The sequence below is a fragment of the Suricata suricatta genome, chromosome 3 (assembly GCF_006229205.1).
Source record: "Suricata suricatta isolate VVHF042 chromosome 3, meerkat_22Aug2017_6uvM2_HiC, whole genome shotgun sequence".
Taxonomy (NCBI): domain Eukaryota; kingdom Metazoa; phylum Chordata; class Mammalia; order Carnivora; family Herpestidae; genus Suricata; species Suricata suricatta.
The window spans coordinates 163,736,305-163,762,205 of record NC_043702.1 but is presented as its reverse complement, the minus strand read 5'-3'; the positions used below and the strand labels follow the sequence as shown (position 1 = coordinate 163,762,205).

Sequence of the window (25,901 nt, the reverse complement as noted above, 5' to 3'; positions counted from 1 at the left end):
AAAAAAAAAAAGCAAGTTATTTATTTGTTTAGAGAATATGAGTGGGGGAAGGGCAGAGAGGGAGAGGAAGAAGGAGAGAGAGAGAGAGAAAATCCCAAGCAGGGTTGGTTCTGTCACATGGAGGTCGATGTGGGGATTGATCTCACGAACCACCAGATCATGAACTGAGCCAAAATCAAGTCAGATGCTTAACCAACTAGCCATTTACATTTTCAAATGAAAGTATTTTAGGACTTCCAGGTATGGAAGAAATTATAATCCCAGGGGTGAAATTAATTATTCTTCAGAACATTTCCACCCTGGTTACTACATATTTGGATATCTTTCACAAACATTTATTTTTTATGTTTATTTATTTTTGAGAGAGAGCATGAGCAGGGGAGGGGCAGAGAGAGAAGGAGACACAGAATCTGAAGCAGGTTCCAGGCTGTGTTGTCAGCACAGAGCCCGACATGGGGTTCCAACTCCCAAACCGTGAGATCCTGACCTTAGCTAAAGTCAGACATTAAATCGACTAAGCCACTCAGGTGTCCCTGTTTTTCTTATATTCTAAACTTACAAACATTTTAAAAAGCCATTCAGTTTCTTTTACACTACTTTGTTGAATGTCTTCCATAATAAATACACATTAGCTGCTTTAACCTTCCCATAAAAAAAAAGATTTTCATTGTTTGACGTGCTTGTCCCACCACATTCGGTTTTACAAGAGCACGGTTTTACAGGCCTATAAGAAAGAAGCGCACTGTGCATTTTTGAACACTTTTACACTTAAACTGTTGTTGCAGGTGTTGCAGATACTTGACTTATATGCTCAGGTATATGAAGAGCTCCTGGCGATTCCTGTTGTAAAAGGCAGAAAGACTGAAAAGGAAAAATTTGCCGGAGGAGACTATACAACTACCGTAGAAGCTTTCATATCCGCTAGCGGGAGAGCCATCCAGGTACCCGCCAAGCGCACGCCGGGCTCGTCGGTGACTGCAGGCGCAGCGTGTGGGCACGGCCGGCAGACGGCTTGTCGTCCGAGAAGTAGACTGTTCCAAAAAGAGCAGCACATTTCCTCGGCTTCCGAGACCATATTATAATTTCAAGCTTCTCTGTCCCATTCTTCCTAAATCTCTAAGGTCACTTAATTCAGCGAAGGCTTGTATCCTGAATTACCAAAGCAAGCATGGGTTCTTTTTTTTTATGTTTTTTAAAATTTATTTTTGAGAGACAGAGACAGTATGAGCAGGGGAGGATCAGAGAGAGAGGGAGACACAGAATCCGAAGCAGGCTTCAGGCTCTGAGCTAGCTGTCAGCCCAGAGCCTGACTCGGGGCTCGAACCCATGAACCCTGAGATCATGACCTGAGCCAAAGTCGGATGCTTAACCGATGGAGACACCCAGGCCCTCTATATGGATTCTTTTTTAATCGTTGTAGTTGAAATTACTCCTATGAAAGGGGCTGCTGCCAGCAAATACACTTCTATAGTATTTTTTTTTTTTTTTACTAATCCTACTCTGTTATATCATTTATGTTTTAAGAACGTAATATAAAAAAATCAAGGAAGATAATTTAATTTATTTAGTGTCATTTTGAGGTATGTGATCTTACAGAAATCATTTTCAGAGGTATAATTGGTTATTAAAATTAAAGCTTACATTTCTCTTTTCTAGGGCGCAACATCACATCATTTAGGGCAGAATTTTTCCAAAATGTTTGAAATTATTTTTGAAGATCCAAAGACACCAGGAGAGAAGCAGTTTGCCTATCAGAACTCCTGGGGCCTGACAACTCGAACTATTGGTGTCATGACCATGGTTCATGGGGACAACATGGGCTTAGTATTACCGCCCCGTGTAGCTTGTGTGCAGGTAAGGAAAATGTTTGTCATTCCTTTTATAGAATACAAGCCCTGTTTTCTAAAGAAAGTTTGAAAGGGTGGTTTTCTGAATATTATTCAGGTAGATTTTGCTGATACAGGAACAACATAGAGTATAATCTGTTAGTATTACGTAACTATGTGTATTTCTGTTATTGTTTTTTCTCCATTTTTAGCTGCTTTTTATGTAAAACTTTTTTTAGAAATCATTTTTTGAAATGATTTACAATAGTTTTAATGAAACATAGGTCAAATAAAAATACATTTCTCATAGACAGCTAATATGCAGCTCAGTGCCGCACATTCACTGGAGATTAGAAATCACACAAGTTGATCCGTGTTAAACTTTAGTCCCCAGCTGGTTTTGACTTGAGTATCCCGCAGCCTATGACTTCATTACCTTTGTACACTGTTTCTTTGTATCAGTTTGTGACACTGTGCTGGTTCTAGGTGGTGGTTATTCCTTGTGGCATTACAAATGCACTTTCTGAAGAAGACAGAGATGCTCTGATTGCAAAATGCAAGGATTATCGAAGGCGGTTACTCAGTGTTAATATTCGAGTTAGAGTTGATCTGCGAGATAACTATTCTCCAGGTTGGAAATTCAACCACTGGGAGCTCAAGGTAAATTCTTCAGTTGCATCTTTCACTTCCAGACTCCCAGTTTGGATTTAGATTTTCTTTATGCATGCTTTTTATAGGCTTCTTCATTACTTTTCTCTGTTTAGATAATGGTAAGTTTTTTTTCTTTTTCACTTAGAGTCCAAATCTTTGTAATAGTGAGTGATACCTAAAGTTTATATATCTGCTAAATTTAAAATATGTTTTGTGGAAGCTTATTTTTATTATGTTCGAATAAAAATGATCTTAGAGACCTTCTATTCTATATGATTAATAACCCTCACAGGGTTACGCAAAAGTGTTTATACCAAGAATTCATATAATAATGAGCTATTTAAATATTTAAATAAGCCATTTAAACAGTAAGACTACCGGAATAGCGGTGCACGGTCTTCATGCGGCTGTCACTGTAAAACGTCAGGTCATTATGGCTCTTCATGCCCCACTGTGTTTCAACACAGTTCGCTGGGTTTTATGTTGTGTGCTCAAGGCTAGATTCTGGCTTAATACTTTTAATATGAATTTCACTTACTACACATTGTCATTAGTAGAATGATCTATATTCCTAATTCCGTTTTTCAGACTTCTGGGATTTAACTTGATTTCATGTGCTCTGACAAGGGAATCCCATTAGATGTAGCAGCGAGGAGACTGGGATTTGTGAGCTCACAGAGCAGAGACACGTGAGCTGTAGTGATGCTGCAGCTGCGGGCTGGGCCGGCTGTGGAAGCCCAGCAGTGTGGGGTTCTGTGGGGAGAACACGCGTAGGGGCCCCCAGATTGCTGCTACTACTGCCCCTGTTTATTTTAATTGGCCCCTAAGGTAAATTTTCTGGGCTAAAAATTAGTAGTTCTATTGACTTTCCTTTACTTACTCTCCTATGTTTAACAAAGACTTTATTTTCACTATTATTATTTTTTTAAATGTTTATTTTTGAGACAGAGAGAGACAGAGTGTGAGCAGGGGAGGGGTGGAGAGAGAGGGAGATACGGAATCTGAAACAGGCTCCAGGCTCTGAGCTGTCAGCACAGAACCTGATGCAGGGCTTGAGCCCACAAACCACGAAACCATGACCTGAGCCAAAGTCGGACACTTAACCAACTTAGCCACTCAGACACCCCACAACAAAGACTTTAAAGATAAATATTTTCTCTACCTAACTTCCCTTTTGTTGCAGTGTTTTTTGCCTACTTAGAAGTGGTGGTTGTGTGACTCCGTGGCCTGTCTGAGCCCGTGTTCTTGCCTGAGGCAGCACGTCGGAGAGGAGCAGCTTATTCTTTGCCACTGGCTGGATTGAGAGGGGGGGAAAAGGCATCTGTATTCACTTCTCCCGTCTGCGTTGCTCCCCTTGCGTCTCCCTTCTCTTCTGACGTGACTTTGTCCCTCGAACCCACAAACTCTTCGTTTTAGTGTCCCGATGAGCCTATACTGTGAAGGGGTCTCTAGTACCAGTTGGCTCTGCTACAACTTCCTTGTCTACGATTCCCAGGAAAGGAAACGAAGCACCTGTGTTCTAAGGAGACAAAGCCTAAAACTAAGGGACACTGGGAGAGTTCTCTAGTCAGTGGGAAGTATTGACAGCCCTTTTTAATGCCATTTTATCTCCATTTAGTCCAAGAATTCCTGAGAAAAAGTATTTGGAAGATCTAGATTCGTACTCGTTTGATAGTAATTAACTTTGTCCAGAGACAAAGGGTGGGGAGGGATATGTGCCCTGAGACTCAGTTTAGTAACTGGGGTGTATGGTTTGGTTGCCCCCCCACACTTCTTTAGTAGGAAAAGAGAAAGGGGGGAATAACATTAGTGAGTTAACTACTTTTCTTTTTACTGTGGTGGGTGATTAAGATAATTTTGTGTTGCCATTGAAAAGAAAACAAGCAAACAAAAAACGATTCTTTATGAGCAAATTCATAACTTGTTATTAGAAAAAACTATCAACAGAGATTACCTTTAGCTGTTGTATTCCATTATCCTCTGTTCGTACGTCCTTTTCTCTGTTCTCAGTCTCGTTTTCCACCTCTGTGTCTTTGCGCTATTTTGTCCACTTAAGTTGTAAAATTTGCTGTCATGAAACAACCACAAATTTTTTAAATGTATTTTTAAATTTTTTATTTATTTTTGAGACAGAGACAGAGCACAGGCAGGGTAGAGGCAGGGAGAGGGGGAGACACAGATTCTGAAGCAGGCTCCAGGCTCTGAGCTGTCAGCACAGAGCGCCTCGCGGAGCTTGGTCCCATGAACTGCGAGATCATGACCTGGAGCTGAAGTCAGACACTTGACTGACTGAGCCACCCAGGGGCCACTTACAGTCTCAAATTTGTAACAAGCATGTATAGTACAAAAGGTTCATTTTTCCTTCCTGAACCATTTGAAAATAAGATTCTAGCCTGATGCCTCTTCACTCCTAGATACTCATGCTGTAGCCAACACAGTCGGAATGTTAACACTGATCCATTACCACCATTGATTTCTGAACCTTATCAGATTTTCTGAGGTGTGACCCTAGTGTCTTTCATAGCAGAAGGATCTGGTCCAAAATTGTGTTGCATGTAGTTATCACATCTTGTTACTCTCTTTTAGTCTGGAGTAGTTCCTCATGCTTTCTTTGATTATCATGATCTTGACACATTCCACATTCACCTTTTAATCAAATAATACATATTTTTATTGTAAAAAATATGTTTATGGATACATGGTTTCTCATGTCATTTTCAGTGGGTTATAACTTAACTACGATCATTATTTTGAGGCTCAAAGTGTCTTTGATATGACTAGTAGGATCCCTTAAAGATGACTTTTGAGCATTTCCTTGCTCAAAGGTAATGGAATTAGGAGCATCTCACAGAAGCCCTCTGAGCAGAGATGCTGTTTCGTGCTGGGTGTGCTCATCACTTCTAAGCTGCCCCTCTTTCCAAACCTTCTCAGTAGATGAGGCTGCGGACTGAGTGTATGCACACATGCGCACGCGCACACACACACACACATACTTATACCGGTATTTCCATATCTATGTCTTTGATAACCATGAGGTCACGTTACTTCTTTCAGTTCCGTTAAAGAAACACAAGACTCCTCCTAGTTTTCTCCCATTCCAGGTTTTCACTCCCTTCTCTGATGGTGAAAAACCTAGCTCCAGTTATCCTTGATATCTTGATTAGTTCAGCCCCTCTGTGCCACTGGTCTCTCTCTGCCATTGCCACCCTCTCCCCTGCGTGAGTACCCTTCCCATCCCACATGGGCTGTGTCGCTCCGTCCCAGGCTCTTCTCAAGCCGCGATGCCCTTGCCCCCGCCCACCCCCTCGGGCTTTGACACCCTGCCCTGGGCTGCCATTGCCGCTGCCACGGCTCTCCTTGTCAGTCCCTCTGTTGCTGTTAATTGTCATGTCATTTTGGTTTCCTTTAATCGGGAGTAGTTCCTAGCCTGCCTGTGTCATTCATGACCTGGGCGGTTTTGTAAGTATAGGTCAGTTATTTCATAGAGTGTTCCTCAGTTTTGATGGAATTACTCATTAATGTTTAGCCTTTGGTAGTAACTTTTCTTCCCTCTTCCCCTGAGGGTGGTCTCCCACTTGTGATTTTCTGTACTTCTTGTCTGCGCACATGCCTTCTTTACCTGGCGGATGTGAAGCCCCTGGAGCACAGGATGTGTTTCTTACCCCTCTTGTTAATCTCATTACACCTAACACTGTTACAGAGGTATACATGTTGGGTAAATAAAGGAAAACAGTAAAATAATGTAATACTTAGTATATAACAGTCTGGTGGTGTTCATTGTTTTACGAAACAAGTCTTTTCTAAAGGTAAATCATTTTTTTCTAGAATATCATTAAAAATTTTTCTTGTGGTTTTGCTCTGGGGGACTACCATCAGCTAAACTGTATATGTGGAGGTTGCCGAACTTAAATTTGAAAACCCTGAAGTAGTTTTAGAGGATCATTTACTCCAAAAAAAATGTTTTAAAAAAAAAAACCCTACTGTTTTATCAGGTAAGGTACTAGACCCTAAAAATAAGGTTTCCTTGAGCCTTAATTCCCTCCTGGAGCATTCATAAGGGTTGAACATTCACAGGCTTAAACCTGCATTTAGTCCTTAAGCTTCTTTGTAAAACCCGAAAGTACAGAATAGGGGAGTGGTTCCCAGAGTGGAGTCCCAGGACCCCCAGGCCCAGCATCACTTGAGAACTCGTGAGAAATACGAATCTTGAGGCCCCATTGTAGTTCTTACTACACACACCTAGTGTAGTGAGAGATTCAGGGGGCAGAGCCCAGCAGTCTGTGCTTTCAGAAGTCCTTCAGAGAGTCTTCTGCACGCCGGTGTCCAGACCTGAGGCCAACCACGTCCACCACTGTGCCATGAATGAGTCTCACATGTGCCATGTGTACTGCTCAGTGGTTTGGGCGGCCTTAGGTTGAGGAAGCCTTCTTTGTTTGCCAGCTCATGCCATACAAATGTAACCCCCTGTGCGTGCCGTAACGTGAGAAGAGTTAGGGATGCTGACCCGGACAGCACTACCCTCGCGTTTCTCCCCTAAACACTTTGTTAGCCCAAAACCGCTTGGGCAGCGCACCTTTTCTTAGGTTCATACCTTCTTGTTGGAATAGGTTACTGTAGTGTCTCAGGAATATTGCCTGCTGTCTTTATTTGTTAATGCCTTTGATTTGAGGGGTTTTATTATTTATAGTAGATAAATCCATGAAATAATTCTTTTTCTTCAAGTGGAGACATACATGTATCATTTTAACTGCCTTTTTTGTTTTCTAGGGAGTTCCGATCAGACTTGAAGTTGGGCCTCGTGACATGAAGAGCTGTCAGTTTGTAGCTGTCAGACGAGATACTGGAGAAAAGCTGACACTTGCTGATAATGAGGCTGAGACTAAACTTCAAGCTATTTTGGAAGACATCCATGTGAACCTTTTTACAAGGTTAGTTCTTGGCATTGCTTTTGTCTCTGATCTTGAAATCCTCTTCAGCTTTTGAGAGTTTACTGAGGGATGTTTTGAGTGCCCCGACTGGAAGTCATCTTTTCCTCTGAGCTCCTGTGGTTTTTAATTGGCCTTTCTCTTTGTGTTTTTGACTTGTAGCATGATGACTTTTCCAAGAGCTTTCTACTTTCTAGATTTGCACCAGTGGCCTCTCTGTCCCATGGACTAATTGGGGTTAACTTTACATGCAGGCTTTTGTGACATATGAATTTGGGGGATTAAGACACTGATTCTCACCTGATGGTTACACATTAGCAGGACCCAGGGAGCTTTAAAATATATCATTGCCTAGAACCCTCCCTAGAAATATTAATTTAGTAGATCTAGAGTGAGCCCAGCAGCTGTAGTATTAAAAACTCCCCACGTGATTTTGACCTAGCCTCAAGGCTAAGAACCTTTCGATTGGGATTGGAGGTCCGGGGCGAGAGGAAGCTTCGGGCTGCCCTGACCCGTGGAGAGCGGTCTTCTAGCATCAGAGATTTCAAGGCAGAGGCACTAGAAGATCGGTGCATATGTGTCGCGCCTTCTTTGCTTTTCTACCCACCTGAGGCAGAGAGAAAGCCCACTCACTGGGGATAGAGCTTCAGTTTGGGGGAAGGCGGTGCTTGCACCTTATTTATTCATGTATCTTCTAATACCTTGTGCTGGACTCCTATTAGGCCTCTATAAATCATGCATTTAAGGAATGAACTAATTTTAGCTGCGGCATTGGTCCTTGCTTAGTGTTTTTTGGGCAAGTGGATTTGCCTCCCTTGGTTTGTTGGCCCTAAAAATGGGAATGATAATGAGTCATTTGACTTCAAGGATTTACTTAATCCACTAATGAGTAGTGCGTTTGTAGTCCGTCTGAACTCAGAACAGGTAATATTGTCAGAGGTGAAAGATTAGAAAACTGTCTTTGTTGCTGCCACTGAACTAGAGCATTTGGGGGCGCCTCCGGGGTCAGTTGTTTAAGCGTCTGACTTTGGCTTGGGTTATGATCTCACGGTTTGTGAGTTCGAGCCCTGCATAGAAATCTCTGCTGTTGGCGCAGAGCCCGCCTCAGATCCTCTGTCCCAATCTCTTCCCGTCCTCCACGCTCGCTCACTCGCTCGCTCTCTCACTCAAAAATAAGTAAAACATTAAAAAGGAAATAAATAAACAGTGCATTTAGTACAGTGGTTCTTTTCTAGGGATTCTCTTCAGAGTCACCTGGGAACTTTGGGAACAGAAACCTACCTGAGCCTCACGCCTGGTTCTAAGGAAGTTTCTGGTTACCTGTAGTGTTAGTGTTCTCTGTGTGATTTCCGATGTGCACCCCCGGTTGGAAAACCTTTGCTTTAGTGGCTAAAAACCAGTTTTTTTCATTGGCATTTTTATGCAGTAAGTTTGTTAACAATGTAGGCTGCATAAAGGTGCATTTTTTTCCCCGCCCTAAGTCTTAGGCCTAGGAAGTGATGTATTCTTTTTTCTGGATCTCACTGGCTATAACTTACTCACATGAGCTTATCTCACTGTGAAGAAGTCCAGCGGAGGGGATTTGGTGGAGAGCTAGCAGTTACTGGCCACAGAATTCACATGGTCTTAGACCTAAGAGTCAGAAAAGAAATACATGCTGTGTCTTTCTTGGTCACCACCCACGAGTGGTCCTTGTATATTGTGTGACTTTGAATGTGAACAATAGTAAGACTTATTTCCATTTCTAAAACCTGAAGTTCTTATAAGGGGAGTATGTAGTATACGAAAATATACTTGAATATTGTGTATTTATTGTTTTTTAAAACATTTTCATGTCTTTGTGTTTGATTCTTAAAACAATCCTATATGGTAGTTAGATTACTTGAGTGTTTTTCCAGTTTTGTAGAAGGGAAAACTAAGACCAAAAAGGTTTTAAAAATGATAGACTCTCACAGATGGTAGTGGTGTAGCCAGGAATAGAATGTTGGTTAGTAGAGATTAATGGGAATAACAGAAGTAATTAAAATGCCTGGCCGGCTCAGTGGGAAGAGCCTGTGACTTTTGATCTCAGGGTCATGAGTTCAGGCCCCATGTTGGGTGCAGAAGTGACTTCAGTAAATCAAACTTTAAAAAAAAAAAAAGAGAGAGTATTACCTGTTGTGTGCTCGGCAAAAAGTTCTCACTTCCAGGTTATTGCTCTTTTGTTCAATTGTGCTAATTTTTGAAAAAAACTTTGTCATATTAGTAAGAAAAAATATATTTTTCAATTATGTTTTGATAGGGCTTCTGAAGACCTTAAGACTCATATGGTCGTGGCTAATACAATGGAGGACTTTCAGAAGATGCTAGATTCTGGGAAGGTAAGAGACTTCTGGAAAGTTTTGAATATAAACATATTTCAGTAATGGTATTTTAAGACTCGCTGAATTTATGCGTGGTATTAATCCTTTTTTAAAGGCCAGTCACGCAACAGTATTATATATTACCCCACATTTTATCCTGTTTTCCATTGGCTTTCCTAAAGCATTACGGCATTATATCATTTCTGGAAACACCGTTAACTGATTATGTAAAAGCTTTTTCTCATGCTTGAAATACTGGCTAACCAGCATTCATTCTGTATGACCCCTAATGGTTTAGTTATTGAAAATTATTGAAATTCAAGTTTTTGATCTTGAATTAAGTTACGGAAGTAAGCATTAACGTAACGTAATGTTGAAATGTAATGTGCATATTCTTAAATTAAGGTTAAAAATCCATGTCAGCAATTTCAATTCGCCAATCTTAATTGATTGAGCTTTTCTGAATACTAAGGGAGAAAATATTGCTCGTGTCTAAGCCTGTTTTTCAAAATGAATGGATACTTCAGGCTTTTTTAAAAGACCTGGGTCTTTCTTAATCAGGTACTTAGTAGTTCTTTCAGATTTTATCAGTTTCATGTGTTGGTGAGTGTGCAGATGTTCCTAGCTGAAACTTCTACTTTTCAAAGAAAAGAGGTGTCCTGGTTTGCAAAATTATTGATTACTGCAATGAATCACTTGTGAACTTTAATATTCTGGTATACATGCTTGATTTTACAGAAAACAATCCTGTGTTCTGAGGTTATAAATGACGAAACCATGGGCCAGAGTCTAAATGAATTACCCCAGGCTCTAGAGGCAAACTTGGTCCTAGAATTTCAATGTCTCTTTTGACTTAAGTACTTTCTTCTGTATCTTTTTGTTTGTTTTTATTTTTTTAATTATTTTTTAAGTTTATTTATTTTGAAAGAGAGAGCACGAGCAGGAGAAGGACAGAGAGAGAGGGAGAGAGAGAATCCCAAGCAGTCAGTGCACTGTCAGCACAGAGCTCGATGCAGGGCTCAAACTCACAAACCATGAGATCGTGACTTGAGCCAAAATCAAGTCAGACTCTTAGCCAACTGAGTTATCCAGATAACCCAGGTCATAACCTCTTAATATGTCTCTATTGCATGAGCTGGAATGATGTATTAATCTCTTTGGCTCTCAGCTTACTGATCTGCAAAATAAGGACGAGATAGATAATCTTAAAATCCCCTTCAGATCCATAATTCAGTAGCTTTCTGTTATTCTTGGTTTATTGCCTTTGTGAACTTCTACCTTTCTGGTTTCCAGAAGTTGTCACTTGACTCAGATTACATACTTCTAATAGAAGACTAAAGAAATGGACAGCCATCTGTCTGATGCGGTGTTTATTTTTTCTCTCACTGTAATTTATTTATGATTTTATTTTTGTTCCATTAACTACTGAATTTGTAAAGTTTCTTTATTGAGGTCCCTTGGAGGCTCAGTCGGTTAAGTGTCTGACTCTTGGTTTCAGCTCATATTCAGATCTCACAGTTTGCGAGATCCAGCTCTGCGTCAGACTCTGCTCTGACGCACAGAGCCTGCTTGGGATTCTCTCTCTCCTTCTCTCTGCCTGCCCCCCGTGTGCTCTCTGTCTCTCTCCAAATAAATAAACTTTAAAAAAATAAAATAATGTTTCCTTTATTATAGGAAGATAGTAGTCACTTTTGCAGTCCAGTGTGGTAAAGACATTACATAAGAGTTAATAAGTCAGTAGAGTAACTATCAGTTAATCCATTGCTTTCCAAGAAATGAATCTCAGCAGATAGCAGTAAAGTCATATCTTTTATTCTGATATCAGATTAGAGATGCCAACCTCTATCCTAAAGCACACAGTGGGTATAAGTCGTGTGTCCAAAGAGCACGTGGAGATTAGATTCAGTGTCTGTGTCAGGAGCCAGCTCCACCCCGCCGACCCCCGTGCTGGCCGGCTTCCGTGTGCTGACCGACGGCCAGGCAACCTTTGAGGCTCCTGTAAATAAAACTGTATTTACTAGGTGGGGAGAAGGAGAAAGGGATCTTTGGAACTTGAATGTAGGTGAAAGTTTGGCTTTCTACTGTTTGTTGGTATAAATATGAAAAAAAAGTTAAGATCTGATTTTATAGAACTTTACTAAATTGTTCCAAAAGGATCTTAATTAAATGAAAAATGTTATTTATATATAATTTTTTACTGTTGACATACATTACTATTCTGTTGATCACTCTGATTTTTGAGTAGTGATATTTCTCACCATTAACATTTTCTGCTACCGAATTGAACATATTATACATTGTGAAAAGTTGTATCTTTTTAAAGAATTTAGAAATAATAAAAAATAAAAGTTAAAAACTTTTCTGTGGTTGAATAAATAGCCTAAAAATGCATAATTATCCTTTCATATTTAATGAATTATATGCATAAAAGAAATTTCAGATCTTACCACCTACACTTTACTTTGAAGCTACAAAGAATTAAAACAATGGGTTTTTACAAAATTGTCATTTATTAGTTTAAATAACTTCAGTTGAATTTTCCCATAATATACCATTTTAAATTTTAAAAATCCCTACTTTAGAAATCCCTTCTCAAGGCTTAGTAATATTTTCTTAGGGGAAAAGAAAATAAGACCACTTACTGTAGAATTTGTTAAAGTTATAAAAATATAGCTGTGTTGTGGGTTAAAAATAAAAGCAAAATTTTCTAAGAATCCAAATTTAAATTTATAAACCAAAGACACTCTTTGTAGTTAAATCTTAACATTTTTATCATTGCACAGTGACAGTGGTTAAAGTTTTCCCCTTGTTCTGTCTTTTGTAATGAATTTTAAACAATACTTTTATGAATGTACATTCTTCTCAGGCTTTCTGTTTGTACAAATGCTAATGATTCACCAAATTTCAATACAGAGGGGTAACTTGGGGTTATTTAAGCGCTTATGTATTTAGGTTTATCTTTGCTTCCATTTTTATTGCATAAACAATTTTTATTCAAATTTTTTCAAGATTCTTATTAATACCATTCCTTGCACCTTCTCTTCCCCCCCTCATCCCCCCCCCCCCCCGGGATTTTCCTAGCAATTTATCACTTCTTTATTGTCTTGAGGCAAATTATTAAAATAACAGTTGATCAATTTTGGGAATTAGGTTAACACATTTTGTTGAATAAGAAACAGATAACTAACGCTTCCTCACCCTGCAGAATGTTGACCTGATGAACTACTTTTTCTTTTTGTAATTTCCTAAATGTTAATTTACTTTCACTTTACTTCCCAGAGAAGCCTTTTGAAGCATGTTTAACGAAATTCCCAGTGCTTTATAAGGGGTTTGCAGGAGGGTCATGATTTGAGTGTGGAACACGGGGCTCAAAATAGTTGATCAGAAATTGATGCGGGGGGCATCTGGGTGGCTCGGTTGGGCGTCCGACTTCGTCATAATCTCATGGTTCGGAAGTTCAAGGCCTGCACTGAGCTTGGGCTCACTGCTGTTAGTGCAGAGCCCTCTTCAGATCCTCTGTCCCCCTCTCTCTCCGCCCCTCCCCTGCTCACTCGCTCTCTCTCTCTCCCAAAAATAAACATTAAAAAAAAAAAAAAAGAAATTGATGAGGAAGCTGGATAACTTTCTAGATGTTAACTAATATATAGGGATTGTCCACATCTTTGATCTCCCCGCTACTGGTCTCGGTCTCCAGGAATTTTCTGTAGTAGTGTTACATCATTGTTCTTGCATACAAACCTCACTTTGAAGTAGACCTGCTATGAAAATTTTAGGAACTCTTAATTCTTGTCTAGTCCAACACACATTTTACAAAAGAAAACTCAGAGCTAGAGATTTCCAAATAGGCAGTGAATTCAGCCCATTATTCTATATGCTCTATAAAAGAAAATTTGAGTTCTTTTTTCTGACACAAATTATTTTTGACTTTGAGTACCCTTGGACTTTAATGGTGATTCACTATCTATCATATTGTGACAAACGGTGGGGTTTACCTAATTATTCATTGTATTGTTAACGGCAGTTTAAAAGTCATTTCAGTATTTGTCATCTCCCCTCTGTCCTCCTTGTGACTGGCTAACGAGGTAGAGCAGGTGGTGTCTGGATCTGAAATGAGGGCGGTAGGTGAGAGGCTGGACTCTGTCTACTGACCCTTTCTTCCCTCTCTTCAGGCACCGTGTTGTAGCCGGTTTACTGGACATTGAAGTGTATTGCAAAGATGGTTTTGTTTTGTTGCGGTGCTTTACAGTGTGTGGGTTTTGCTGTCCCTTACACCTCTGAGCAAAGTTCCTTGCAGGTTTGGAAAGGTACCGTGGCCGGAAACAAGTACCATGGGAGACCTGTCCTTTTGGCTTCAACTCAGGTGTTCCTTGTACAGAACAGGAATTCTAAATACAGAATATTTTTTCTTTTCTGTTAGATTGCTCAGATTCCATTCTGTGGAGAAATTGACTGTGAAGACTGGATCAAGAAGACCACTGCTAGGTAAATGTCGTTAACAGAGAGAACCCGTGAGTATTGCAGTGGAAAAGAATGGGAACATACAGCGTAAGTGAATGGAATTCTTATTTGTTTTTAATTTCAGGGATCAAGATCTCGAACCTGGGGCTCCGTCCATGGGCGCTAAGAGCCTTTGCATCCCCTTCCAGCCACTCTGTGAGCTGCAGCCGGGGGCCAGATGCGTGTGTGGCAAGAACCCTGCCAAGTTCTATACCTTGTTCGGTCGTAGTTACTAACGGATAAGACACAGCTCCTCTCTCCAGCCCGCCTCACTTTTTAAAAAATTGATATTAATATCCTCCTAGATATAGACAGTTTTATGATTTTTTAAAATAAAAGTTCTAATAGGAGGTCACATGAGACACAGACACCTTATTCTTATGCCTAAATTAACAGTGGGAAAAAGACTTTTCTGTAAACAACCCCAGTAATAAATATCATGAATTAATCAGTTTAATGTATTTATTTATTTCGGAAATATGTACCACAGGACGTCCGTACAAAGAGAAGAAAATTGGGAACCCATGGTCCCTCATGTTTCAGACCTCCAATCAGCAGCTCTCTCATTTCCTGTATGTTGAAGTCCTTCTTTTCCTAAACTCCTTCTAAATCTAAAGTTGTCCTAGATCTTTCTGTTTAGAAGACCAAACAAAACCACATATGGACCGAAAAGCAAAGAAACCCACAGCTTTCCCTTGAGCTCCTTCCTGCCTCTCCTTCCTGCTAGTCACTGTGGGGTCTTCACTGACAGGCCCCGGTTCTGCAGGAAGGATAACCCCCTCGCTTCCGCTTCCTGTTCTGCACTTGTCTGCACCTGCCCCCCGCCATTGTCCCCAAGACCCCTGATGCCACTTCTGACCAAGGCTAACATCTCAGTCTCTTGTCTTCCCGTATCACTCTGCTGTGTTTCTGCTACTGTAAGACATTGCTTTTTTTTACTAAAATTGCTCCTATGACTGGCCCTCCCCCTCTGATTCTTTGTCCTAGTTAGTTCTTCCCTAGACATTCCTAGACTGAACTTCTTTTAAAAATTTTTTTTAATGTTTTATTTTATTTTTGAGATAGAGCATGAGCAGAGGAAGATCAGAGAGAGAGGGAGACACAGAATCTGTAGACAGGCTCCAGGCTCTGAGTTAGCTGTCAGCACAGAGTCTGACGCGGGGCTCAAACCCACGGACCGTGAGATCATGACCTGAGCCGAAGTGGGACGCTCAACTGAGCCCCCCAGGCGCCCCTGAACTTCTGGACCTAGCCCTTTTCTGGTGCTGCCTGGTCAGCCTCTAATCCCTGGTTTGAGAGAACACAAATCGGACTCCAGCCAACATTTTCGTCTCTAGGTCTGAGCTCTAGACCTTATTCCAGCTGCATCCTCAGGCCTCTCAAGTGTTCCCATCAGTATGTCAGGCTGTTTGTCCCCAAACCCTCATTTCACTGTCCAGTCCCAGACCTGCTCTTCCTACGTTATTTTCCTGCTGAAAGGCTTCGCATTAACCAAAATGTACCCGGACACCTAAACCAGAGCCGCCTGGCCAGCCCCTCCAGCACACCGTCTGCTGTGTTCGTTTGGCCAGACGACATCCCGCCCTTCCCGCCCCCAGCCATGTCTCCTGGGTCTCCCCTCTCCTGGATGCCTAGACTGCCTCGTGCCTGTTAACCTCTGAGGTCAGTCACTTCTAACGGCCTCAGGCGGGCGCGTTTCCACAGGTGTTTTCTTCCTTGATGTACAATGTGCTAAGATGTTTCTCTTCCCCTTAAAAAACCTTTCATGGCTCACCATCAGTAACAGAATAAAATATAAATGCCAACTCTGGTTCAGCCGAGTCTCCTTTTCAATCTAACAGAGTCCTTTGCAACCTAACCATTTGGAGTTTCTTGTTAACAACGTGCCATCTCCCATCTCTGTCCCTTTGCCTGGAATGCCTTTTATTCTAGTCAACTAGGTAAATCTCTTTGGGGCTCTGTTCCAACACACTTTCCCACTTTGTAGTGATAAATACACCAATAAAAGGAAAAAGCTTCAAAAAGGACTTGAATTTTGAGTCATGTTTTGAAGGATAAGTGGAATTTTAATAAATAGAAAAGGAAGGACATTATAGGCAGAAGGAACAGCATATGCAAAACCTCATGGTTTTGGTATATGCTATGCGTGAGAACACAGCAAAACTTACTAAGTTGGTAGGAAATTATCAAAGCAGTTTAAGTATAGTGTACCTTCAAGACTGAGGTTTTCAATGTGTTCATACAGATTGAGATAAATACACGAGTCACATTTCAGTCAGAATCAGTTTCTTACTGAGCTATAGCAGTTCAGAATGCTTTATCTTGTTTTTCTACCTTTAGCAGCTGTAAAAACCGCCTATTCAGGTGTAAAATGGACAGAGAAGTAGGAGTTACTCTACTTTATAAACTACTTAGAACAATGCCTAACACAGACCAAATAATAAATAGCTAATATTAGTGAATCACCTTACAGAGTCAGCTGGAAGTTGCTCCTAACTTGTAGCTTTAATTAACAATAATTACTTTAGCCTCAGATTTTTCCCCCCTACAAACATAAATGCTTTAAAATACAAGGTTTTGTAGCGGACTGATGACAAAAGTCTGAAAAGTAGATCAGAAACTAATTACCACAGGGGCGCCTGGGTGGCTTGGTCGGTTGAATGTCTGGCTTTGGCTCATGTCATGGTCTCACAGTTTGTGGGTTCAAGCCCTGCATCAGGCTCTGTGCTAACGGCTAGCTTGGAGCTTGCTTCCAGTTCTGTGTCTCCTTCTCTCTCTGCCCCGCCCCCCCTCCCATGCTCTCTCTCTCTATCAAAAATAAATAAAAAAATTTAAAAAAAAGCTAATTACCTCATTTTTGTCGCATAGCCCAAGGCCATTTTGGTGTAAGTAGCAATCATTGGAGCAAAGACAAACCCCAAGCTATTTGTTGAAGCTTCACCCGAGTAGAACTAAGCACAGAAAAGCTTGGCGTTTGCTCATTTAAAGGTATTCACTATTTAAAAGAACTCCCAAGTAATTATGTTGCGGAAGGAATCCTTCACCCAAAATCTGCTTGTGATCAATTGCTTTCTTTCTCAAACTGAGGTTCAGCTAAAATACCAAAACTTTCTCAAACCTCTTAAGAGTAGTGGTGCTTTTCAAGAGGGTGCTTAAACCTGAAGCCAAGTGATATCCTTTCAGAAATGGTCGGTGTTTTACTTGCAGCTGACAGCCATTAATCAGATAAATGACCAACAGTAACAGAAGTGATCCTGTGCCTCGTGTTTAGTGCAGCAAGAAGGAAACAAACATGTCAAGATAGAGTCACTGCTGGCTGGCTCGCTGGGACTGCCAGTGTGTATTACAGCAATTTGTAGGTTCATCCATGGCTGCTCAAGATAGCTCTTAATGCCAGTAAATCATCTGACACCTTGATGAAAATTCGGAACAGCAACTTACCTGGCCTGCTAGGGGGCTAGGAGGCTTTGAGGCTTGAGATCAGCAACAAGCAAAGAGAAGGCATTTGCATTGGAGAGTCTGCGCCCATCACCGTGTTTTACATCTGATCGTGGTTACATATATTAGTCACCTGTCATAAACTGTGGTTTTCAGGGGTTGTCAGGAGCATCGGATGTTTGGGGAGGCAGCTACCACTTCCAGCCTTCCTTGTCACTTTCACTGCATCTAGGAAACACGAGCCATTTATTTAATAAATTTGAGCGCCTGCTCTGTGCAAAGTGCCCAAGCAGACAGTAGTGAGTAAAGTCGAACATGAGTTTTTCCTCTTCTTGGCTTTGTCTCCTCGAAGTTGTCTAGTTCAGCTGCAAAAGCAGGCAGTCGAGTGGACAGGGAGATGAAGCAGTGAACTGGGGCTGAGCCCTGTGATGAGGGGGGCATTGCCTCGGTGCCCCTCATGGGGACACTTGGGGATCATCCCTGCCGACAGCAGCATGCTGACAGTGACCCTGAACTTGAGCTGGAGAGTGAGGTCCATCCGATCCTGCCACGCCACCAGGCTGGAGATCACAGAGACAAACACCCATCGCTCAGCAGGCGGTGTGAAACCAGTGCCTCTGTCGCACTTTACTGGAGGATTCAAGAGTTTGAAACATCCGTAGAGTTGAAATGATATAAAAATGTTTTCTTAAATAAGTCTCATGTAATAGGGATATCTCACAATATATTTTAGGTATGTTACCTAAAATTTTGTGTTTAGGAAATATGTGTTGAATGAGCAAAGAGCTTGGGGGATATACAGGCTGGTTGGTGACCGTGCCAACGTCAGGTATTATTGCAAGGTAAAAACGTCGTTGAACTCTATTTCCTTCATTTATTCATTATCTCACTCTCCTGGACAATTATTTCCTACATTTCCCCCCAGATTTTTTCAGACTTCCCCTTTCTGACTTTGAGTTGGTCATCTCCATTTCGATTTCATTAAGACAGAGACAGTAAGAATGGACCTACCAGGGGATCCTGAGCGGCTCAGTTAGTTAAGTGTCTGACTTTGGCTCAGGTCATGATCTCATAGTTTGTGGGTTCGAGCCCCGTATTGGTCTCTGCTGACAGCTCAGAGCCTGAAGCTTGCTTCAGATACGGTGTCTCCTCTCTCTGTTCCTCCCCGACTCATGCTCTGTCTCTCAAAAATAAATAAACGTTAAAAAAAAATTAAAAAAATAGGCCCACCAGGACCTCCCACCACGGCGTCTACCCTCTCATGTGGCCACACGCTCCACCTTCTCTACGTTTTCAGATGAACCATCCTCTCACGGCAGAGGGCAACCCCCCACGGATCTCAGCTCCTCGTGCCTGCTCTGAGGGGCACTCCGGTGTCCCCACCTCCAGTGTCATCGGATTTCCTTTCCATCAGTTTACAAACTTGCTGTCATCTTCCCCAACTTTGTTGATTCCCTATCCCTTTAGTCCTGAAGTAAAGCTCTTGTCTGTACTTACCAGCTCCCACTTCCCTGTCTGTTCTCTGGAACCCACTTCATTTGCTGTCTTGTTCAGGTCACCAGCGGCGTCCGTAATGTGACATTGAGCCATCATTTCCAGTCCTGCTTGTGCTTGCTCCCAGCTGTTGGCCCGGCTGATTCCCCCTCTTTGAAACACACTCTTCCTTGGCCTTCAGAATACTATACCCTCCTATTTTCCCTTCCACCTCTGGTCCTTCTGTCTCATCTCTTCGTATTTTCTTCTCTTTTCAATTGTCTCTCATCTCCTTGGCGACCTCCTACAGTGCATTGTCAGCATTCAAGTTCATATATTCTCAGCCTGTCATCTCCCCTGAACTACGGACCATTTCAGCCCGGCTGTTTAATCAACAAACCAAACAATGTCATTTCCGTCTCTTGATCCCCCCTGTCCCCCGCCAATCCTACAGCAGTCCCCTTTGTCCTACCTTCATCTCACTTGCAGCATCAGGCCACAGCCCTAATGTCACCTTGACTGTTCTCTTTCATACCTCACATCCAATTCTCTAGCAAATGCTATAGGCTGTAATGACTGAGATCAAGAGCTGAGCCGAGATCAAAACTTGGATGTTTAACTGGTTTGAACCACCCAGGTGCCCCCATCCTAACCATTTTTTTAAGTGTATGCTTCAGGATTAAGTATATTTGCATTTTGGGGTAGCCAATCAGCAGAACTTTTCCATCTTGCAAAATTGAAACTTTAAACAACCCCCTCATGTGCCCCCTGCCCCAGCCCCTGCAACCACCATTTTAACTCTTTGCTTCTATGAATTTGACTGCCTTCGATAGCCCATATAAGTGGAATCCTTCAATATTGGTCTTTTCATGCCTGGCTTATTTCACGTAGCATGGTGTCCACAAAGGTCTGTCTCTGTAGTAACATGTGTTAGAATAGAATTAGGCTAATATTCCATTGTATGTATACATATGTGCACATGCACACATATACACCACACTTGCTCCTTCCATCTGTCGATGGACACAGGCTGCCTCCATCTCTTGGCTGCTGGGAATAGGGCTGCTGTGATGAACAGACCCTGCTTTCAGTTCCTTTGGCTCCATAACCAGGATGTAGATGTACTGGATCAAACGGCAATTCTATTTTTAGACAAAATGGCATACTACTTCTCATAGTGATCACACCGTTTAAAATTTCCTAGTAATTTTTCAATAAAAGGCCTTGCACTTTCATTTGGTACCCAAGCCCATGAATTATGTGGCCAGTTCTGCCTGGGTGTTCCCACTTCCCACCTGGTCTAAGTCACCGTCCTTTTGTTTGGATTATTGCCCTGGTCTCCTGAAGGGTGCCTCAGCTTCATGCCATCTCAACCTGGCATCCAAAGATTCTTTTAAAACTTAAGTTAGGGGCACCTGGGTGGCTCAGTCGGTTAAGCATCCGGCTTCAGCTCAGGTCATGATCTCACAGTTTGTGGGTTTGAGCCCCGCGTCGGACTCTGTGCTGACAGCTAGCTCAGAGCCTGGAGCCTGCTTCAGATTCTGTACATCCCCCTCTCTCTGACCCTCCCCTGCTTGCACTGTCTCTCAAAAGAAAATAAAATAAAAAATTTAAAAAATTAAAAAAAAAACATAAATTAGATCTTGTCGCTGTTCTGCTCTCCCACCTCAGGCTGCTACATGATGCTCCCTGGCCCCCCATCGCCTCTCAGACCCCACATCCTGCTTCTCCTTCTGAGTCGCTCCTCTCCACCCACACTGAGCTCTTTTTCTGCTCCTTGAATCTCCATGCTCTCTGCCTCCTCTGCCTAAGAAAGAACTGCTTTCAGGCGTCTCTAGGGCTCAGTCTCTTCCTTCCTTCAGATGGTCACTCAAGAACACCTCAGTCAATTCTTCCCTGACCACTTCATGTAAAATAACACCCACACCTTTATGTCAATTCTGTATCCCTCTTCTCTGCTTCCGTTATTCTTATTGCAAGCTGACAGTCTGTAGATTTTTTTCAAATTTTTAAAAATGTTTTTTATTTATTTTTGAGAGACAGAGAGAGACAGCGTGAACAGGGGAGGGTCAGAGAGAGGGAGATATAGAATCTGAAAACAGGCTCCAGGCTCTGAGCGCTCAGCACAGAGCCTGACGTGGGGCTTGAACCCACAAACTGTGAGACCATGACCTGAGCCAAAGCCAGACATTCAACCGACTGAGCCCCCCAGGCGCCCCAGTCAGTAGATTTTATGATTACTTTGTTAATTATCTCCCTCCCCCGCTAGAACGTAGCCTTCATGAGGGTGGAGACTTTTCTCTGTTTTATTCACTGCTGTCTCCCCAGAGTCTAGAACCATGTCCGACGTGTAGGAACTTAGTATCTTTTGCATGAATGGAGGAGTCAGGTAGTCTTAGCGCAGTAATCTTTATAATCTGGTTGCATTCAGAGTCCCAGTGTTAGAGCATCGGCTGACTAGATTATTTCTGAGATGCTGAGGAAATTACTAGGGAGGCACCTAAGTTGTCAGTGTTCTCCAGGTGGATAAAACCAATACCATGTGTATATAAATAGAAATATGTATTAGAAGGAACTGGCTCACGTGATGGCGGAGGCTACGAAGTCCCAAGATCTGCAAGGTGAGCCGCAAGCCGAGGGTCCGGGGACTCACCGGGGCAGTTCCAGCCTGAAAGACCCCAGGCTGGAGACCGAAGAAGAGCTCATGTTTGAGGTTAAGCCTGAAGGCAGGAGAAAGCCAGTGTCCCCGCTGGCAGGTGGTCGGCAGGCCGGTTTCTCTCTTCCTCGCAGGAGGCAGGTTCCGTTGAGGCCTTCCACTGAGCGGACAAGGCTCTTACACATCAGGGACGGCCAATCTGGTCCTCAGTCTACCAGTTCAGATACCCATCTCATCTCCCAAAACACCCTCCCAGAAACCCTCAGAATGACGTTTGACCAAATGTCTGAGCACCTGGTGGCCCAGTCAAATGGACACATAAAATGAACCATCACAGTCGGGCTTTGTAAACTCAGAAAGACGGGGTATAGTCATTTTAATCTGCATTTCTCTGAAAGATTGACTGTAGGGAGTCTACTCAAAACAATAGAGGCCGCTACTGTTTTAGATATTCGGGACCTGGAAAACCATTATGATTTATAAGTGACACATTGATAAGATTAAACACACAAAAAATGTCCTTGCATCAGCTCGATCGAGTTATTATAATTTAGCTTTCTTCCTGAAACCAGCTGGGATCATGGCTTTCACTCCAGCGGCTTAAAAGTGTTTTATCTTTTCTGAACATGTTTTTCTGGTCTTATTTGTGGAGAATGTTCAGAAGTAGGGTGCTTATTATTCCAGATTAATGAACATGACAGTGGAAAAATCATCCTAGCCTCATCTTTGGCTTTGACTTATTGTAGCTCTGATCTGTAGATTAGAGACCCTTAGAATGTTCCCTTAGAATGCTCTCTGTTCCATGCAGGTAACAGAATTCACATTTTTTACCCACCGGCCGACAAGATTTGATTTTTTATGTCAAATGGCTTGACTCACGGGAGTAGCTATTGCACACAAGGAGGCTGGAAAGGCCAAAGCCACAGATGAATTTCTGCCCGATTCAAAGACCCAGACGCTGCTGGCTTTTGTACACAAGCACACAAGGAGCCAAGGAAGCCCCTCAAGTCCGCATCGGAGCCTGTGCCTTCAATTTCCATAAGTCCCCCGATCACGTGACATCTCTTGCTTAATTGCCCTTTAAACTGTTTTATGGCTTTATAGCAGCCTATAAAAGGTGATTTCCAAATATGACAAGTGCTGCAAGGCTGAGGAGGAGAATCACCCCTCCCGGGGCAGGGTGAGGAGCCGCCTGAGAGCCGGGTGCCATGGGGCGATACTCAGGGAGAAGCTTCCGACTCGTCCTCCTGTGCGCGGTGAGCATCCTCCTGTTCGTGATGGAGCTGGTCATCGCCAACATCGGCAACTCCCTCTCGCTGGCCTCCGATGCGTTCGCCGTGCTCTCCCACTCCGTGTCCATGATCATCGCGTGGCTCGGCGTTAGGGCCAGCGGCGTCCACCGGCACAGGAAGAGCACGTTTGGCTTTCTCCGGGCAGACGTGGTGGGAGCATTTGGCAACTCCATTTTTGCTGTGGCGCTCATGTTCAGCATCCTGGTTGAAGCTATCAAAAGGTACATCCACCCCCAGAAGACGGAGGAGCCACTGCTGGTTCTCAGTGCTGGAGTTATTGGCCTGTTCTTCAATGTCCTTAACTATGTCGTCTTGGACTGCTGTTACTGCACAGCACCCAGGCCCCAGGGAGACATTGAAACAGGTAAATAGTTGCTTGGATGTTGTAGCAGATTCCGTAGGTCTCCTGGCGGGTGTTGTCTCTGAGGGGGCCTCTGACGGTGCCTTTGAGACGGGTCCAGTTCGTTTGGTGGGTCTCCTGTCCACGACCTCACAAAAGATCTTTCTCAAAGGAGTTGCGTCCCATCCAAGTTTGCTTGTGAGCTGGGGGCCAGCGAGCCGCTTTCATCTTGGGGGCCTTTAATTTTTAGTTACGGGGAAAGAAAAGTGTTCAGAGAGGTAGACAGGGAGTCAAGGTACCAAGCAGGGTCATGAAGAAAGTGGATGTGGCATTGAAAACAGTCTCCTTTAATTCGTGGCCAGATGCAACATGGCTGTGTTTGAATTTAAAAATAATATTTTAGAGTTCCCATAAAATATATTTTAAAAAATACTGGGCCCTCTAACCAGCTGATAATTAAGCAAAGGATCAAACAAATGGTGAGGCGGATAAACTCATAGGAATTTTACTGGAAGGACTTACAGAAAATGGGGAGAGAAAAAATAAAGGAGATGATTTAGTGAACTTAGCTCTTTTTAAGATGGAAATATTTAGGGGTGCCTGGGAGACTCAGTCGGTTAAGTATCCGGCTTCGGCTCAGGTCATGATCTCACTGTTCTGAGTTCAAGTCCTGCGTTGGGCTCTGTGCTGACAGCTCAGAACCTGGAGCCTGCTTTGGATTCTGTGTCTCTCCCTTTCTCTCTGCTCCTAACTCATTCATGCTCTGTCTCTGTCTCTCAAAAATAAATAAACATTAAAGTTTTTTTTTAAAAAAGATGGAAATATTTGTACTTCTTGTATGCGTCCATCCTATTTGACAAAAAGGAAACTATTTACACAGGGGTCTTTGGGAAGGTTTTAAGAGTAGGTACCAAACTTACTGGGCCATGTGTGAAAAGATAGGGTTTAAATTTTGGGAGAGAACAACAATTCTAAAGCAATAAATGCAAAAGATAAATCATTAGATGAAAATATGTTTCCTTATTGCTAAAGTAAGAATTAAATATACATAAAAAGCTTCTTGCAGAAGAGAGAAATTTCCTGTACTTTTTTAAAGGGTCCCCTAGTATGAACAGACCAGTCAAATCATGGCTCTACCCCAGGCAGCAAATCCGGCTAGCTCGCCTCACCTGTCTGCCCACAGGTAATATGAAAGTAGGAAGGATCCAGTGAGATCCTAAGTGTATAGCACTTAACAGGCATTTGGCAAAGAGTAACTTGTTTTTTTAAAAAATCACAGTGCATGCGTGCCCGGGTGGCTCAGTTGGTTAAGCATCCAACTCTTGGTTTTGCTTCGGTCATGATCTCATGGTTTATGCGTTGGGCTCTGTGCAGATTGTGTGCAGTCTGCTTGGGAATCTCTCTCTCTTTCTGTCTTTGCCCTTCTCCTGCCCACTCTCTCTTGAGATAAATAAACTTTAAAAAATTAGAATGCAAGACTTTGAATTATGTAATAATCTAGAATTATTGAATTCTAATTGCTCATCTGGATTTGAAGAAATTTTAAGATTTTCCTCATTTGATGCTGATCAGTTTTCTGTCACTAGTAGGGGTATTCTACAAGCAAGCTTGGGGAGTTTCAGAGGTTTGCATTTTTCATCTTATCCCTTCTGCCTTTGCTCCCAGTGTAAATTACGTCTGCTCGGTCCAATCTTCTATGCGATCTCTGTCTAAATTCCCCTGTTGGTAAAATGTATGTTATGAGAGCACCTACAGTATGTATTAAGATGAAAGGGAACAAATAAGAAACTAGAACCTATATTTTAAAGATACAATGATTAATTAGAGACCCTAAACCTTGTTGACATCAGTCATCATGTAGAAATTATTACTTGAGATTCCAGATTATAAAATTCACATATTTGATGTAAGACGAATATATATATTTCTTATCGCTAAGTAGAATCCTAAAGCAAGGAAGCAGATTTCAAACAAATGGTTAGAATCAGCTTTGGAAGTGTTACCACCACTAAACTTACCAATGTGGTTCAGAAATCTGATATACACCTGTATATAGCAAAAACATTTTAGCCAAAAGGTTTGATCCTGACCAATGTGAAAATTCATAGATAAGTATAATTTTAGTTTTAGAGATTGAATTATTGTCAGATAGGTTTAGGTTAGCTCTTGTTTGGGAAGTGGTGCTTTCAATGTTTATGCCCATGCAAAGACAACAAAAAGAGGCTAAAGATAAATATTTCACCCTGACTGTATCAGTTTCTATTGCCTACATTCCAGAATAGCTATCTTTTTTTGAAGGCTTGAATGCTATATAATAGTCTACTTTATATAACTAAGTACAGTGATAGGTATATACATATAGCTAATGTTTTAAGATCCACATTCTGTGTTCACTTTATTTTGGTAGCTTTTGGTATTGCATTCTTCCATTAGAAATTTTAGAATGTGTAAACCCTCCAAG

General features: G+C 42.1%; 1 protein-coding gene across 1 annotated transcript in view; it reads left to right on the top strand.

Annotated features, from left to right (window-relative positions):
- Window positions 1–14,694, top strand: part of EPRS (glutamyl-prolyl-tRNA synthetase) — a 67,210-nt gene extending 52,516 nt beyond the window's left edge. Inside the window, exons 22-28 of the mRNA XM_029933405.1 lie at window positions 786–941; window positions 1,657–1,854; window positions 2,313–2,486; window positions 7,245–7,405; window positions 9,684–9,762; window positions 14,162–14,226; window positions 14,327–14,694. Of these exons, the coding sequence (XP_029789265.1) occupies window positions 786–941; window positions 1,657–1,854; window positions 2,313–2,486; window positions 7,245–7,405; window positions 9,684–9,762; window positions 14,162–14,226; window positions 14,327–14,477 (984 nt within the window). The 3' untranslated portion in view covers window positions 14,478–14,694. The remainder of the gene's footprint in view (window positions 1–785; window positions 942–1,656; window positions 1,855–2,312; window positions 2,487–7,244; window positions 7,406–9,683; window positions 9,763–14,161; window positions 14,227–14,326) is intronic.
- Window positions 14,695–25,901: the final 11,207 nt, after the last annotated feature.